General features: G+C 52.9%; 1 protein-coding gene across 9 annotated transcripts in view; it reads right to left on the reverse strand.

Annotated features, from left to right (window-relative positions):
• RGS3 (regulator of G protein signaling 3) overlaps positions 1 to 15463 on the reverse strand; it is a 154019-nt gene that overhangs the window by 58504 nt on the left and 80052 nt on the right. For all 9 annotated transcript variants that reach the window (XM_055117211.3, XM_055117212.3, XM_063594256.1 and 6 more), the window contains 2 exons: positions 11555 to 11598; positions 2241 to 2363 (listed from right to left, as the gene is read on the reverse strand). In XM_055117211.3, coding sequence (XP_054973186.1) covers positions 2241 to 2363; positions 11555 to 11598 — 167 coding nt within the window. The remainder of the gene's footprint in view (positions 1 to 2240; positions 2364 to 11554; positions 11599 to 15463) is intronic.

The following is a 15463-nucleotide window of genomic DNA, read 5'->3' on the forward strand; positions in this document are numbered from 1 at the left end:
GCGCAAGTGGACAATGCTGTGGACCAGCTGGAAAGCCAGGCGGGCCCTGTCAGTGAGGTTGCTAAAGCATTGCTAGAACTACCTAGGGCTGGAGAGAATCTATTTACTGGAATTCCTCTCAGGAAGCATTCCATAAGTGTCTAGAAGGAGTAAGTTGCTAAGACTCTTTGCATGTGCATGGTGGTGGTAGGGATGGGGAAGGTTGAGCAGTGAGACCTCTAGGGCCAGCCTGACAAAAGACAGCTACATCATGGCCTTCTTAGGAGGGTGGCCCAAGTGGGATATGCCAGTATGGCTCCAGGCCCAGTTCTTAGGCCCAGGAGGTAATTCTGAGGCTGTCCCAGCACTTGGGCCCCCTCCTTCATCCTTCTCCTGTCCAGCACACAGCTTCTCCACGGAACACGCGTTTGAAGAGTTTGGATTTGAAGAGGTGTCCAAACTGCTCTGCTCAGGATTCCCATACATTCTAGTGTGGCCCTGAAGCCAGGCCTCAAACCCTTGGGCCCTTCCAGGGTCAGCCAGCCAAGCCCAAAGCCCTACAGGGACCACAACCTGCCTCAGAAACAGCCTGCCTTCAGTCACCCTCTGTCCTCCCAAACCTGAAGATGGAGATTCTCCAAGGTATTGAGAAGGCTGCTGCTAACACACTCCAGAGTCAGCAAACTCTGATAGTGAGGCACAAAGAGCTCTTTCCCCCAGAAAAGGAGGCACAAGCCCAAAGGAAAAAAAACTGGGGCATAGGTTCAGCCATTCGACATCCCAGAGGCCACCCCAATGAAGAGAAAGCGGCCTGGATTCTGACTGTGACCAACCCAGGATCAGTGGGGCAGGGCAGCCTACAGGCATGGGGACAGGTGTCTGCTCAGTAGAAGAACCTGACAGTGGCAACCAGCCAGTCCTGCAACAAACCACCTGGGGCTGGGCAGGGGGCAATGCATTCCCCACAGCTATGGTTGAGTGAGTGCCTACTGCATACCAGGCACTGTGCTATAGCCCGTATATGCACCCTCTCATTTCATTCTCACAACAACCCTTTGAGGGAAGGACTATTGTCCCAGGTTACTGATGGGGACATCAAAGTACAGAGCAGCAAAGTGACTTGCCCAAGTTCCCACTGCCAGTTGGTGGTAGAGGGTGGCTCAGAAGTCCGTGCTTTTCCTACTGTCTTCCCTCATCCAAGTTATTCTTGCCACTAGCTAGTGTAAAACAAGAGAACATTCACAGCTAAGATGATGTAATTCTCAGATCCTCACTCCTTTCGGGAATAGCTGGGGAGCTGCTGTCCACCACTGGCCCTCAGAAGAGGCTGCCAACTGCCTCTTCCCTACCTCCTGCCTCAGCAGGCCTACCCCCCACTGCCCCCTGCATAGGCCTGCTGCCCATGGCATAGGGGACTGACTGCACCAGGGAGAAGTGAAAAGGCCAGCAAGTTACAGGCTGCAGCTTTCTTTCATCTCTCCTCTTCGCCCAGATCCAGCAGAGCAACCACCTCAGCAACTTTTGCAGCCAACCAGACCCAATTCCCAAATGGCCAGCACTTTTAGCAAAAGAAGGGACCTGAATGACTCACAAATGGGGTAATATAACTGTACTTTGTGGCTGGCATCGGAGTGTCAAAGGGGAAGGCTGTGTGGTCCAGCTCCTATCCCATCCCCTCTCCCCAGGCACTGGATGGGCTGAGCAGTGCCCGGCCCAGAACAGCCTCCCCTGGGAGTCTCTAATCTTCCCCGGTGCTCCTGCCAGCCAGTCCCCAGACCCCAGCAGTCCACACTCGGCTCTACTTGGCTCTGGCCCACATGGAACTATACAGCATACAACAGCTTCTGCCGCAAACATCCCCTCTATCGCATCCGCCTGGGGCCAATGTTAAACACCAGTGTGCTGCCCCCAGGCACAGGCTACCCAATGGCAGAGGTGAACGCATGCCAGGCAGCATCAGGGAGGCCAGCCCAAATTAAACCTTGCCATAGGCAAACCGAAGAACAGAGTGCAGAACTGATGGGCCACGCTTAATTTGGCTCTGTCGCTCTACACGAGCACTGTCAGACCCACTCAGCAGACCCAATGACATGCCAAGGGGGAGAGACATTCGGGCACAGGTCCCCGCTTGCCAAGAGCTTATTGCCCAGAGCCAAGTTGGAAGCTCAGGCTGGCCCCCAGCTCAATGCAGAGGCTCAAGGGTCTAGGCTGGCTGAGGGGAAACGAGGCAGCCAGGCCACAGCCACTGTCAAGGCCCTTACCTTGCTGTCCGGGGGTGATGCTGCCAGCTGTTGCTGCTTGGCGATGTTCTCCGACAGGCACCAGCACACTCTCTTCTTCTGCTCCTGCGAGTGCGCTTCCAAAGTGAATAAGCACTCTGCCTTCTGACGTCAGGGAAAATAGAGAAACGGACGGTCAGGGCTGCTCCCTGGTTCAGGGGGCTCCCAGGCCCAAGCCCATCCCTGGGCTCCAGAGGGTGAGGCTGCAGCCAGGAGGGGAGTGTCCGCCAAAAGCCGCAAATGCACACTAATCCCCAGTGACATTGAGGCAGCCAGAGGCGCAGGGAAGTGGGTTCAAGGGCCAGCTGGCGAGCTGTGGACCCACAGATTGGGGGAGGGGAGGAAGGCAGTGGCTCCCAACACAGCAGAGGCCTGTGGAGAGCAGGACAGAGCCGATGAGGTCACCCCCAGGGGCAGGCAGCACAAAGCAGCTGGGGGAGCACGTGGGAAGCCCAGAGGGCCAGGGCCTCAGGCTGATTCTCTGTGGAGCCAGGAACCCTCCCCACCTCCCCCGGCTCACAGAACCCATCTTCCTCACAGCGCTCTTCTCTGATCCCAAGGCCAAGGCTGAACGGGTGGTTGGACGGGCATACCAACAGAACCCAAACAGCAACTCAGGGTCCTTTGGAAAGTCTTTGACGGGCAGTCATGTGGCCCTCTGCAGCCCCACTGCCCAGCACATGATCTCGGTCTAATCTGTGACTGTTCGGCTCACTCGAGGGCAGCAACATCCCAGGCACTGCTGACATTTAGGTCCCGCTTCGCTATTCAACCTTGTTAAGTACTATAGTCTCGTCTCCCCAACTAAACTATAAACCCCTTCTAGAAAGGCCTTTTTCATCTAGGCCTCATATAGTGCTTAGCAAGCAATGGCCTTGGTAAGCTCTGGTTGCCAGGAAGGACTTCTGGGATAAGGTCAAATCCAGGTCAGCTTTGGCACAAGCACCAGGGAGCTTCAGGGACCCAGAGAGCCACCCCTAAAGCAGAGTGTGCTAGGGGCGGGGTAGGGATGGTGGTACATGCCCAGGGTTGCCACCCACAACCGGGTACTCTCATCAGGGGAGTACAAGCTCTGTCTGCCTCCACTAGAATTTGATTATAACCCCAAAGGGCTGCGATTAGATGAACTCAGCCAGGGAGCTAAGAGCATCAGCTGATCCCTTGGAACAGAAAAAAAAAGACAGTGTTTCTATCCAGCCCTTTCTCATTTTGCAGTTGGAAGGGCCTGGTTTGAATCCCAGCTGTGCCACTTCCCAGCTGTCAACCTCAGGAAAGTACCAAGCTGCCTGTGAAATGGGGATATAATGGCATCACCTGGCTTTCAGAGCTACTAGGAGGGCAAGCAAGGAGGACAACAATCAGGCCTCAACAAACAGTCACTAGTATTACTATTCAGTAATTCATTTATTTGATAACTATTTATTGACTGGGCGCAGTGGCTTATGCCTATAATCCCAGCACTTTGGGAGGCTGAGGCGGGTGGATCATGAGGTCAGGTGTTTGAGAACAGCCTGGCCAACATGCTGAAACCCCATCTCTACTAAAAATACAAAAATTAGCCAGCGTGGTGGCACGTGCCTGTAATCCCAGCTACTCAGGAGGCCGAGGCAGGAGAATCACTTGAACCTGGCAGGCAGAGGTTGCAGTGAGCCAGGATCGCACCACTGTACCCCAGCCTGGGTGACAGAGCAAGACTCAGCCTCGAAAAAAAATAAAATAAAATAACTATTTATTGAGCACCTGCTCTGTGTCAGAGACAGTCCTAGGCATTGGAAATAAAGAGGTAAATGAGACAGACTAAGCCCATGCTCTCAGGTTAGGGGCAAAGACAATAATATTTGTTATTTATACAAATAAACAATTAAAGAAATAATATACAGCCCTCCCTATTCATGGTTTCTACAACCATGGAGTCCACCAACAGAGGATGGAAAATATTTGAAAAAATATTTTAGGCTGGTCACAGTGGCTCCCATCTGTAAACCAGCATTTTGGGAGGCCAAGGCAGGAGGATCATTTGCGCCCAGGAGTTCCAGACAAGCCTGGGAAACACAGTGAGACCCAGTCTCTACAAAAAGTTTAAAAAAAAATTAATTGGGTGTGGTGGTGTGCGCTTGTAGTCCCAGCTACTTGGGAGAATAAGGTGGGAGGATTGCTGAAGCCCAGGAGCTTGAGGCTACAGTGAGCAATGATTGTGCCACTGCACTCCAGCCTGGGCAACAGGGCAGACCTTGTCTCAAAAAAAAAAAAAAAAAAAAAAAAAAAAAAAAAAAATTCATCTGTACTACATATGTACAGATTTCTTTTCCTGCCATTATTCCCTAAACAATACAGTTTAACAACTATTTATATAGAACTTACATTGTATTAGATATTATAAGTAATCTAAAGATGATTTAAAGTACATGGAAGGATGTGTATAGGTTATATTAAATACTACCCCATTTTGTGTCAAGGACTTGAGCATCTTTGGACTTTGGTATCTGTGGGGTCCTGGAACAAATCCTTGGTGGATACTGAGGGACAACTGTAATTACAACTTGTGAAAATGTCACCAAGGTCATAAAGGGAGAGGTCATACTTGAGGTGATCAGAAAAGGCCTCTTAGAAAGGGCAACACACAAGCTAAGGCATGAACGGTAAGAAGGGGCCAGCAACCAGCCGCCCTGTCCGGGAGGCGAGGGGTGCCTCTGCCCGGCCGCCCCTACTGGGAAGTGAGGAGCCCCTCTGCCCGGCCAGCCGCCCCGTCCGGGAGGGAGGTGGGGGGGTCAGCCCCCCTCCCGGCCAGCCGCCCCATCCGGGAGGGAGGTGGGGGGGTCAGCCCCCCGCCCGGCCAGCCGCCCCGTCCGGGAGGGAGGTGGGGGGATCAGCCCCCCGCCTGGCCAGCCGCCCCGTCCGGGAGGGAGGTGGGGGGATCAGCCCCCTGCCCGGCCAGCCGCCCTGTCCAGGAGGTGGGGGGGGCGCCTCTGCCCGGCCGCCCCTACTGGGAAGTGAGGAGCCCCTCTGCCCGGCCAGCCGCTCTGTCTGGGAGGGAGGTGGGGGGGTCAGCCCCCGGCCCGGCCAGCCGCCCTGTCCGGGAGGGAGGTGGGGGGGTTAGCCCCCCGCCTGGCCAGCCGCCCCATCCGGGAGGTGAGGGGCGCCTCTGCCCGGCCGCCCCTTCTGGGAAGTGAGGAGCCCCTCTGCCCGGCCAGCCGCCCCGTCCGGGAGGGAGGTGGGGGGGGTCAGCCCCCCGCCCGGCCAGCCGCCCCGTCCGGGAGGGAGGTGGGGGGGTCAGCCCCCCGCCCGGCCAGCCGCCCCGTCCGGGAGGGAGGTGGGGGGTCAGCCCCCTGCCCGGCCAGCCGCCCCGTCCGGGAGGGAGGTGGGGGGGGTCAGCCCCCCGCCCGGCCAGCCGCCCCGTCCGGGAGGGAGGTGGGGGTTCAGCCCCCCGCCCGGCCAGCCGCCCTGTCCGGGAGGTGAGGGGCGCCTCTGCCCGGCCGCCCCTACCGGGAAGTGAGGAGCCCCTCTGCCCGGCCAGCCGCCCTCTCCGGGAGGGAGGTGGGGGTGTCAGCCCCCCGCCGGGCCAGCCGCCCCATCGGGGAAGTGAGGGGCGCCTCTGCCCGGCCACCCCTACTGGGAAGTGAGGAGCCCCTCTGCCCGGCCAGCCGCCCTGTCCGGGAGGGAGGTGGGGGGTCAGCCCCCCGCCTGGCCAGCCGCCCCGTCCGGGAGGCGAGGGGCGCTTCTGCCCGGCCGCCCCTACTGGGAAGTGAGGAGCTCCTCTGCCCGGCCACCACCCCATCTGGGAGGTGTACTCAACAGCTCATTGAGAACGGGCCATGAAGACAATGGCGGTTTTGTGGAATAGAAAGCGGGGAAAGGTGGGGAAAAGATTGAGAAATCGGATGGTTGCTGTGTCTGTGTAGAAAGAGGTAGACATGGGAGACTTCATTTTGTTCTGTACTAAGAAAAATTCTTCTGCCTTGGGATCCTGTTGATCTGTGACCTTACCCCCAACCCTGTGCTCTCTGAAACATGTGCTGTATCCACTCAGGGTTGAATGGATTAAGGGCGGTGCAAGATGTGCTTTGTTAAACAGATGCTTGAAGGCAGCATGTTCGTTAAGAGTCATCACCACTCCTTAATCTCAAGTACCCAGGGACACAAACACTGCGGAAGGCCGCAGGGTCCTCTGCCTAGGAAAACCAGAGAACTTTGTTCACTTGTTTATCTGCTGACCTTCCCTCCACTATTGTCCTGTGACCCTGCCAAATCCCCCTCTGCGAGAAACACCCAAGAATGATCAATAAAAAAGAAAAAAAAATATATAAAAAAAAAAAAAAAAAAAAAAAAAGAAGGGGCCAGCAAAAACAATGTTTGGGAGAAGCTGTTCCAGAAGCAGCGAAAGCAGGCCTTGAGCTGGGGTGGACTATCGCATCAGCTGATAATATCTAGGGACTTCTTCTACCCTGCATCCAACCCAACCCTCAGGAATGCCACCCTTCAGAGTGGGAGCACTTCCCATGCTGAGTGCCAGCCATTCCTCTCAGGCCCAAAAGTGCTCAGAAGTTGATCTTCCTAAGAGCATCTGATGAAAGAGGAAAGAAAGCCCTGCCTGCTGGTTTCAGGGAACTGGGTGGTGCGCTGAGGCACTCCTGGAGCTTCTACTTAACAACAGCTTCCCTCCGCTGCCCAGAGTCCTCTAGCCCATGGCAGGGGAAGGATATGGCCAGCAAAAGACCCCAAGATTTCCCAGGGAGAAGCCGGGTGAAGCAGATGCTGACCAGAAGGCCCTCTGCTCCCTGTCTCCAGTGTTCCCATGTAAAGGTGGGGGGTGAGGCAGGAACTGTGGTCCCTTCCAGCTTGGAAAGGCCATCACTCCATGAAGCTGGCCCTGGCCCTGGCCCGAGCCTCCCAGCCCTGCTTCTACCCAGTTGGGTGGGCTTCAGCAGATTCCTTAATCTCCCTGGGCCTCCATGTCCTCTTTTCTTTCTGTTCTAAAGCAGGAATTCTGCCTTACTAATAATTCCTTTTGTCTGATTATCAATTTTAAAAAGAACTTTCCAGCTGGGTACGGTGGCTCATGCCTGCAATCCCAGCACTCTGAAAGGCTGAGGCAGGTGGATCACCTGAGGTCAGAAGTTTGAGACCATCCTGGCCAATACGATGAAACCCCGTCTCTACTAAAAACACAAAAATTAGCCAGGCATGGTGGTGTGCACCTGTAATACCAGCTACTTGGGAGGCTGGGGCAGGAGAATCGCTTGAACCCAGGAGGCGGATGTTGCAGTGAGCTGAGATCGCACCATTGCACTTCAGCCTGCATAACAGAGTGAGACTCTGTCTCAAAAAAAAAAAAAAGAATTTTCCCACTCATGATCTCATGCTCATCTTGGCAATGCAGTGAAGAGGCAGGAAGGGCATGGATTGTTGTCCCCATTTTATGGAAGGGAATGGCCAAGGTTCAGAGCAGCTAAGGACCTCCCTGAGTCTCATCGCCAATGAGGAGCAGAGCTCCAGCTCAAAGCCTTGGAGAACCACATGCTGGGATCTCATCTCCAACACCTGGGGAGGTCTCATCACCTGGTCAGGCTGCCACACCTGTGGCTGGCAGGAATGCTCCCTCTTGCAGACTGGACCAAGAGGCGACCAGAATGCAAAGCCTCCAGGAGAAATTCTGTAGGTAGCTGGGTCACAGAGCAGCTGCAGAGTTCGCTGGCAGCTTTTTGTATAACTGTCCACTGCTCTAAGCTCCAGGATGGTGTCCCCCTCCCTACAAAAGTATGAAAGAGCTCCCCCCATCCTGGGAGGGCCTCTCACAGTGAGAGAGCCACCTACCCTCAATACTGAGGCAGCCCCCTCAAATCCCATGCCCTGCATAGTGCTAAGCCCCTTACCAGTGATACCTCGACATTTCTTCCAACAACACTGCAAGGTAACAGCCATGATTATGCCTGTTTTGCTGACACCACAAGAACCACCCTCTGCTGCCCTGCCCCATGGGAATCTCCTTTGGAAAGCCATTATTTCTTCACCTGAGATGGTGACCGTATTGCCTGTCTCAACAGCAGAGTGTAGGGCTGGGTCTCTGGCTCTCAGAGCTTGAAGCTGTAATACTAGAGGACCCAGAAGGCTTCCAAGGCAGGGGGCAGAGCTGGCTGGCTTAGATGGGCAAACATTTTCGGGAGACCTAAGCTTTGGTCTCTCTCTCCTGGCCAAGCCAAGAGAGAGAGCACTAAGCCAGCTCCCTCCAGGGAGGCTGAATTCCCATCTGCCTAAATCTGTCTAAATTGGGGACACTCATTACGTTCCTGGCTTCCCTCACAGGTAAACCATCTCTTTTAATCCAGGGTGTGATCCAACTCGTCGGTCCCAACACTGATGCCCACTGTGCCCTCAATACCAGGCTCTGTGGTCAAGGCCATAAGCCGCCCTGAAGGCTTCCTCACATAACTCACTCAGACAGTGCCTCCTGACTATGGGGTGGTCAGCCAAGCACAGACCTTTCAGATGCACTGGCCCTGGCCCAGAAGCACTGGGCACAGACCTGTGCATTTAAACATGGGCATCCTGAAATCCAACCAGACACCCAGCTCCTCTTGGCCTCTTTAAAATCCCGCTCTTGCCTTACCTCCTTGCTCCTGAATTAACTGTATCTTTGTAAAAAACAAAACCTCTTCAGCCATAAATTAAGTTGGTTCATTTGCTTTGATAAAAATTCTGTCATTTAATTCAGTTCTCCTAATGACCCTATGACATAGGTAGGAAGGAAAGCAGCTGCTACCATTTTTCAGATGAGAAAACTAAGGCTCAGAGAGGTTATGTCACTGGCCCCAGGAGGTCTCGGGAGAGGAGAGATTCACTGTTTGTCTTCTGCCTCCTCCAGAATCTGTGATCTTACCATATTTGTATAACTGTATATGCACATTACAAAGAATATGAGCTATTCCTCTTAGCTTTCTTCTTAAAAGACCAATAAATCATTTGTGATTTCTCTAATGGAGAGTAAATGAATATGAAGAGCCCTTCCCCTTGTTTTGAAACTGACAATAACAATAGCTACCATTTATTGAGCGCTCACTGTGTGCCAGGCTCTGTGCTAAGTGCTTTGGATGCAAGTCTTATTGAATCTCATTTAATCATTACCACAACCCTGCAGGGTAGAACCAGCCCCATTTCAGAGATGAGTTTGTAACTGGCCCCAGATCACTCAGAAAATGGCAGAGCCAAGATTCAAATCTAGGTTTTCCTAACTCCAAGACTCTTAAATTAATGGAGCCAACATCAGATTCTAGGTTAGAGAATAGTCCCTGACCAATGTGCCCATGGACCCAACTGACTTCAGAGCCTTCTGTGTTCTGAAGCCAATTGTGGGCTGCATCTGTCCAGTGTATTTGCAGGAACTGAGAAACACACCTGTCCGGGCAATAGAGACCCAGAGCCCAGGACTACTTTCGGATAACACCACCCAGGATCTTGCAGCTAGAGAACAATCAGAGCTGCCATCACCCAGGCAATTGGGCCTTTCTCAATGCAGAGTCAAAAAACTTCTCCAAATCCTGACTCTCTTTTTCTTCTCTGGATGCCACCTGCATGTCAGGCAATGAAGAGAAATCACTTGTCAGAAGTTCCAACTAAGATGTGAGTTTCAGGCTCTTGATAGGATCCAAAACCACCCATGTTAAGAGTGGTCCAGGCTACAGAGCAAGAAGGCATCTTGTCTTCCCTGAATTACAGTACTTCTTCTAAATAGCAACCCATTAAGAGAAGAGAGAGGCTTCTAGCTGCCTGTAAGCTCAATCCCACAGCCCCTGGAGATCAGATCACCTGGCACTTTACTGAAACAAAAAGCCCCAAATCAATATCCCTTCACAATCTCTGGAAGCCAGCAGGTCACAGATCCCAGGAAACTAATGGAGCAGAAGTCCTTTTCTCTGGGAAAAACTAACCCAACCTGGAAGGAAGCTCTATTGGCATTAAAGAACCTGGAGCCTCTTTTCAGGAACTGCCCGAGAATCAGAATCCAGTGTGGTGAGGCTGGAGGAAGAGCCTAGCCTGGTCATGGCTTCTCCTCTCTGCTTGCTTGGCTCTGTGGAACTAAACACCCTCCAGCACTGAAGTGATTCCACCAGCCACTTCCTGTGCTCCGGAGGAATGTGCCTGACACAGGGGAGGACATCCAATGCCCTCTTGGCCCTCAGGTCTGTATTTCAGGCAGCCCAGTTCCCCAGCTGAGCCCCAGCAATGTCCACTGCCTCTTTGGAACTCTCTGCCCTCCGCTAAAGCTAACTTCTCATCAACTGTCTTCTCCTCCAGGGGGCTGTTCAAAAACTCTCTCTAGGCCTTGCACTTCTTAGCCAGGAACTGAAAGAATGATTTTCAATCATAAACTGTGTACAATTCCTTCTCAAAGGGGTGTGTTTCTCTTGGCCAGCCAATATAGACCATGTCCCACCTCCCACAAAACAGGTTCCCTGGACTGTTGCATGAGACAAACTTAAGTGAAGGCAGAGGCAGGAATGTGTCTAATGCATCCTTGCTTGAACAGACACCGCCCTGCAGTGAATAGAAAATTCACCGAAAATTGAAAAGTATTTGTATAGCTCAGTGGCTCTCAACTTTTTCATCTTCAAGGATCTCTTGGGTTAACCCCCAGCCTTAATGATATTTTATCTACCAAACCAAATCAAGTAATAAGTTACTTGCCAGATGTTGCTCAGCAAAGGCACAGCACTGCCTATCTAAGCTTCTGATCAGACTGAGATAACCAGGAATCTCAACCACACTGAGTGGGTATCATTCCAGCCTGAAACCCAGACACTGGATGTTTGTTTTAGCCTGTATTATCTGGCCCAGGTAAAGGTACAAATACCTTCAGGCCTTTTGAAACACTGAGAAGACCCTGTACAAGGGGTCGTTGGTGGTACTTCCTGGAAAACGTGGAAGCAAGAGGCAGGTACAGGAATCAGGGTGATCTCTAGAGGAAGGGCTATTAACCAGTAAACAGGGTGATGCACAGTTGCCCGGCCACACCCCCACTGAGATTCCTGCAGTTCAGGAGGTCCTGCACAGAAAATCTCAAGGGTCTGTTCTAAGCACTTTCCTGTCCACTGCTCTTTAACACAGAGGTGAGAGAGGCAGGGGTAGGAATGGCTAGACCCATTCTACCTAGCAAAAAACCGCTACTCTGGCCTTGCCCAGGACTTCGGCATGAGTGGGTATGGAGGCTGGCATCAGAACACTGGTCTAGATCCCAGCCCAGTGTCTCCCCTCAAGCACCAGGTCGAAGATCTCTCTCCTCAAATCCAGAGGAAAGGACTCACCTCTGCCAGATAGAGCACGCAGAATTTCAGGTCTTCTGAAGAACCTTTGAGGGAACAAAAAGTAAGATTTGCATTAGAACTGGATAAAGAGCCTCAGCAGTTTGCTCCAGCACAGTCAGCTGTCTTGCCCAGAAGGCTGTGTGTGGCACCTCCTGGGAAAAGAGAGAGGCAGGCAAGGGAGGCAGGGAAGTCTCTGGAGGAAAATTGGCTACGTAACTAACCAGGGTAATGTACAGCTCTAAGGCATTTGCCTGCGGGTCAGCCTAGCCCAAGGAATGCTGAAACCTCATCCCCAGGAGAGGTAGCCAGCAGCACCCTCTGGGCATCAGGTACTGGGGGGAGCCCTCATCCATCCCAGGAGGCCTCCTCCCTTCCATGATTTCTGCAGTGAGAGACCTGGAGGCAGCACACATCTGGATTTTCCTTTAAATGCTCCAACTGCCTTTGCCATTTTGAAATTCAATAGGGAGCCTTGTTTTCCGCCAAGGAATGGTGGGCTATGCAGGTGGATACCCTGTCATAGACTGGGTGGAGCCCACAGACAGCTTCCAGGCCCAGGCTTCACCTCTCTGTATGTTTTCCTAGAGCCTCCTAACCCTTAGTCCAGGATCCCAATTGCAACCATTCACTAACTCCCCTCCACCTGGGAGGCATCTGGGAGGGCTGTCAGCAACTGCCTCCTTCAGCAGAGGAGCTAAGGTCCAATGTCAACGCCGAGAGAAGGTGATTGCTCAGAGCGCTTCAGAAGCAGGAGGACCAGGAGATGACACCCAGCTTCTGGGAAAAGCTTCCTGAAGGAGGGCCCTGTTGAGTTTGGACTCAAGGTGGGAAGAAAGGACATTCCAAGAGAAGCACAAATTGTGTTCAAGGAAGAGCAAGTGCAGAGAAGCAGCCCGGTCCCTCCCTCCAGGACACCTGCCCTGCCCACTGCAGCCACTCCTCAGGGCCTGGCAGCACTCCCGCTTAGGGCACTTGTCTGGGCACGGGCCCAGGATGGTTACTCCCTGTGACCATGCAATGGGTCTCGCTAGGCAAACTGTCATTGTTGAGGGAAGCAACCACGCAGCACGTAAAACAGTAAATGCTTAAAGGGCCACAGGACCTTAGCGCATCACAGTGCTCCATGCCAACCACTGTTCCTTATGCTTCCCATGGATATGCTTGACCCTCACAACAACCCCTGGAAGACAGGGCTCTTTTCACCCAAGACTCTTGAGAAAACTGAGGCACAGATGAATTGAGTAACTTGCCCAGGAGTAAGGAAGAGAATCAAGATTTAGACCCAGGTAGCCTGGATCCAGAGCCCACACTCCTACCACTACACACCCCACCTCTCAAATGCCCACCATATATGCCCTATCCAGCTCCTCTGTCCTCTCAAAGCACCAGGCCAGTGCTGGGCTCAAGGTAGAACCCTTAACACATACTTGAAGTAAAGAAATTGTCAAAGACAGCAAAATTAGTTGCAAAGAGAAGACAGCAAGATAAAAATAGAGACTGTGGGTCAAGTCAATTCCTAAGAAATGAGGGCCCTGGTGTGGGTGAAGGCCAGGCCCCCTCGAAGCAAGGTATATATGGGCAGTTCTGAGACAAAGCTATCCCTAGGGCCAAGGGCTGCCAGCCACAGCCAGATTAAAAAATCTCCCATATGTAAATGAGGGTTCACTTCGGACTTAGGGAGAATAAATCTTTCTACTTCTTCCCATCTAGCGATGGACTGGGGAGGGAGGGAGTCCTGCCTAAGAAGTCCACCATGTTTAAGAAAACTGTAATTTCAAAGCTTCTGCTGGTTCCTTGTGTTGCTGAGGGTGGAGACAAGAGGAGGTGGTTTCTTTTGTTTAAGAGAACACACTGGGACATTTCTTTGGCCTTCCAGAAGCAGATCCTAGTGCCAAGTAAGAGTCAAAAGGATCTATGTAAGAAAACAACAGAAACTTGGGGGTTAGAAGCTGGCAGCAAGAAAAGAGAAGGTTCTAGAAGGGAGAGGAAAGTCCAGGAGATGAGAGCTGCAGGGAAACAGGAGGCTGAGGTTGGGGGAACACTCCCTGAGACATATTTCCTATGGCAGGGAATGGTGGATGGATTGCCTTGACAACTTTTCTGTGCTGTGACACCCTTGCCTCCTTCCCCAACCTCCCTGCATTACTGAAAACTTTCTCTGAAATCTGTTCCATGTCACAGCCTTGTGCTGGCAGTACTTTGAGAGGAGGACGGAATGGGTTCAGAGCCTCATAAAAGAACAACAAACTGAGGAAGCCAAGGGTGCCGGAGAGGAACTGCAGCTGTAGAAAACAGGCTGCAACGGGCTGACCCAGGAGAGAAATTCTGCCCCTTCTAGAACATTAGAACTGGGGGCTAGGAGGGAGGAGAAGGGCAGCACACATCTGGGTTTTCCTTTAAACATTCCAACTGCCTTGGCCATTTTGAAATGCAACAAGGAGCCATTGGGTTCCAGAGTGGACCTCGCTTCCCGCAAGGAATACATGGACCATGCAGGAGGGATCCCCAATCACGGGCTGGGTGGGCCCCAGAGATAGCTTCCTGGCCCAGGTCTGACCCCTCCGTCACTTTCCCAGAGCCCTCTCTCACCTGATCTGAGATCCAAAACTCAACCATTAAGCAAACCCCCTTCGCTGTCTGAGGCAAGCAGAAGGGGTATTGTCCCCATTCTCCAGATATAGAGACTGAGGCCCAGGGAGGGAGAACAACATGAATAGGGCATACATTGAGTAAGTGGCAAAGCCGAGCTTTGAAGTGAGGACTGCCTGCCTCCAGAGCCTATGTCCTGACCACCATGTCACACTTCTACCCCTCCACGGTTACTCGTCTGCATTCCACCAGGCTATGAGCCCCAGAGGTGGCAACGTGTCCCTTCCACTGCTACCACCCCAGCACTGCTATCACTGATGTGGGTTCTGAGGACGTGCTCAGAAAATGAGGACTAACCAAGAGTTAACTCCAAACATTCCAGCAGCTGAGACCAAGGCAACTGACTTTCTGCAACTGCCTACCTGGCTCCAAGGTGACTGGAGAGCCTAATAATCAGCAGAACATTTCCAGACCACTTCTGAGACACCCGAGCAGGCCAGAAAGACACACTATGGGCATGACGCTGGCCGCCTGGGAGGCAGCAACACAAAGAGTAGCAAAACTAGCGGGCAGCAGAGGCAGGAAGAGACCACAATGGGCCCCGGCTGACCGGAGATGTCCCAATTGTTAGCGCCAGCTCTCCGCCTGTTCCCATTACACTGCTATTCGGCCCTGCTGAAGCCTAGGGGAGGCTGGGCAGGACGGGGCCAGACAAGATTTAAGTGACTACCACCCAGGAGCCCTGGGGGAGAGGTGCACCCCCAGCTCCCGAACTGAGGCAACACTTCTGCTCTCCTTTTAGTCATTCATTCACACAACAAACATTGATTAGGCACCCACAGTGTTCCATGTCCCAGGCTAGGCCCTGGGAGTATGCTTGGCCAATGGAGCTAAGGACTCTTCAGACAAGTTACACAGGGATACCTTGGTCCCTAGCATGGGGCTGATTCTCCCCTGCCAGGGAGCAGCCCCTGCCAGCCCCAACCAGCCAGAAAGGTTGGGTGCATTCCTTGTTTGCCATCTTCTTTGCCCCAAATTGAATTCTGCATACATGGTGGTTTGAAAGAGACAAATAAGAAACCTAGGAGTCATGAGCAATATTAATCAGAGACCATTCTGCCAACAGAGGCTCCAGCTGAGGTCCCAAATGCATCCCTTAAAAGCCTCAGGCCCTTGCTGCTGCAGCAGGTCTCTTGGGGCACAGGGGAAGCAGGCAGGAAATTGGACGCCAGGACTCAGAACACTGGGTCCTGCGGCTCCAATTTAGACTGCAGGAGAAGGGGTCACTAAACTTCCGTGAGCCTCTGGGCCCACAAGCCT

Source organism: Pan paniscus, chromosome 11 (assembly GCF_029289425.2).
Source record: "Pan paniscus chromosome 11, NHGRI_mPanPan1-v2.0_pri, whole genome shotgun sequence".
NCBI lineage: Eukaryota > Metazoa > Chordata > Mammalia > Primates > Hominidae > Pan > Pan paniscus.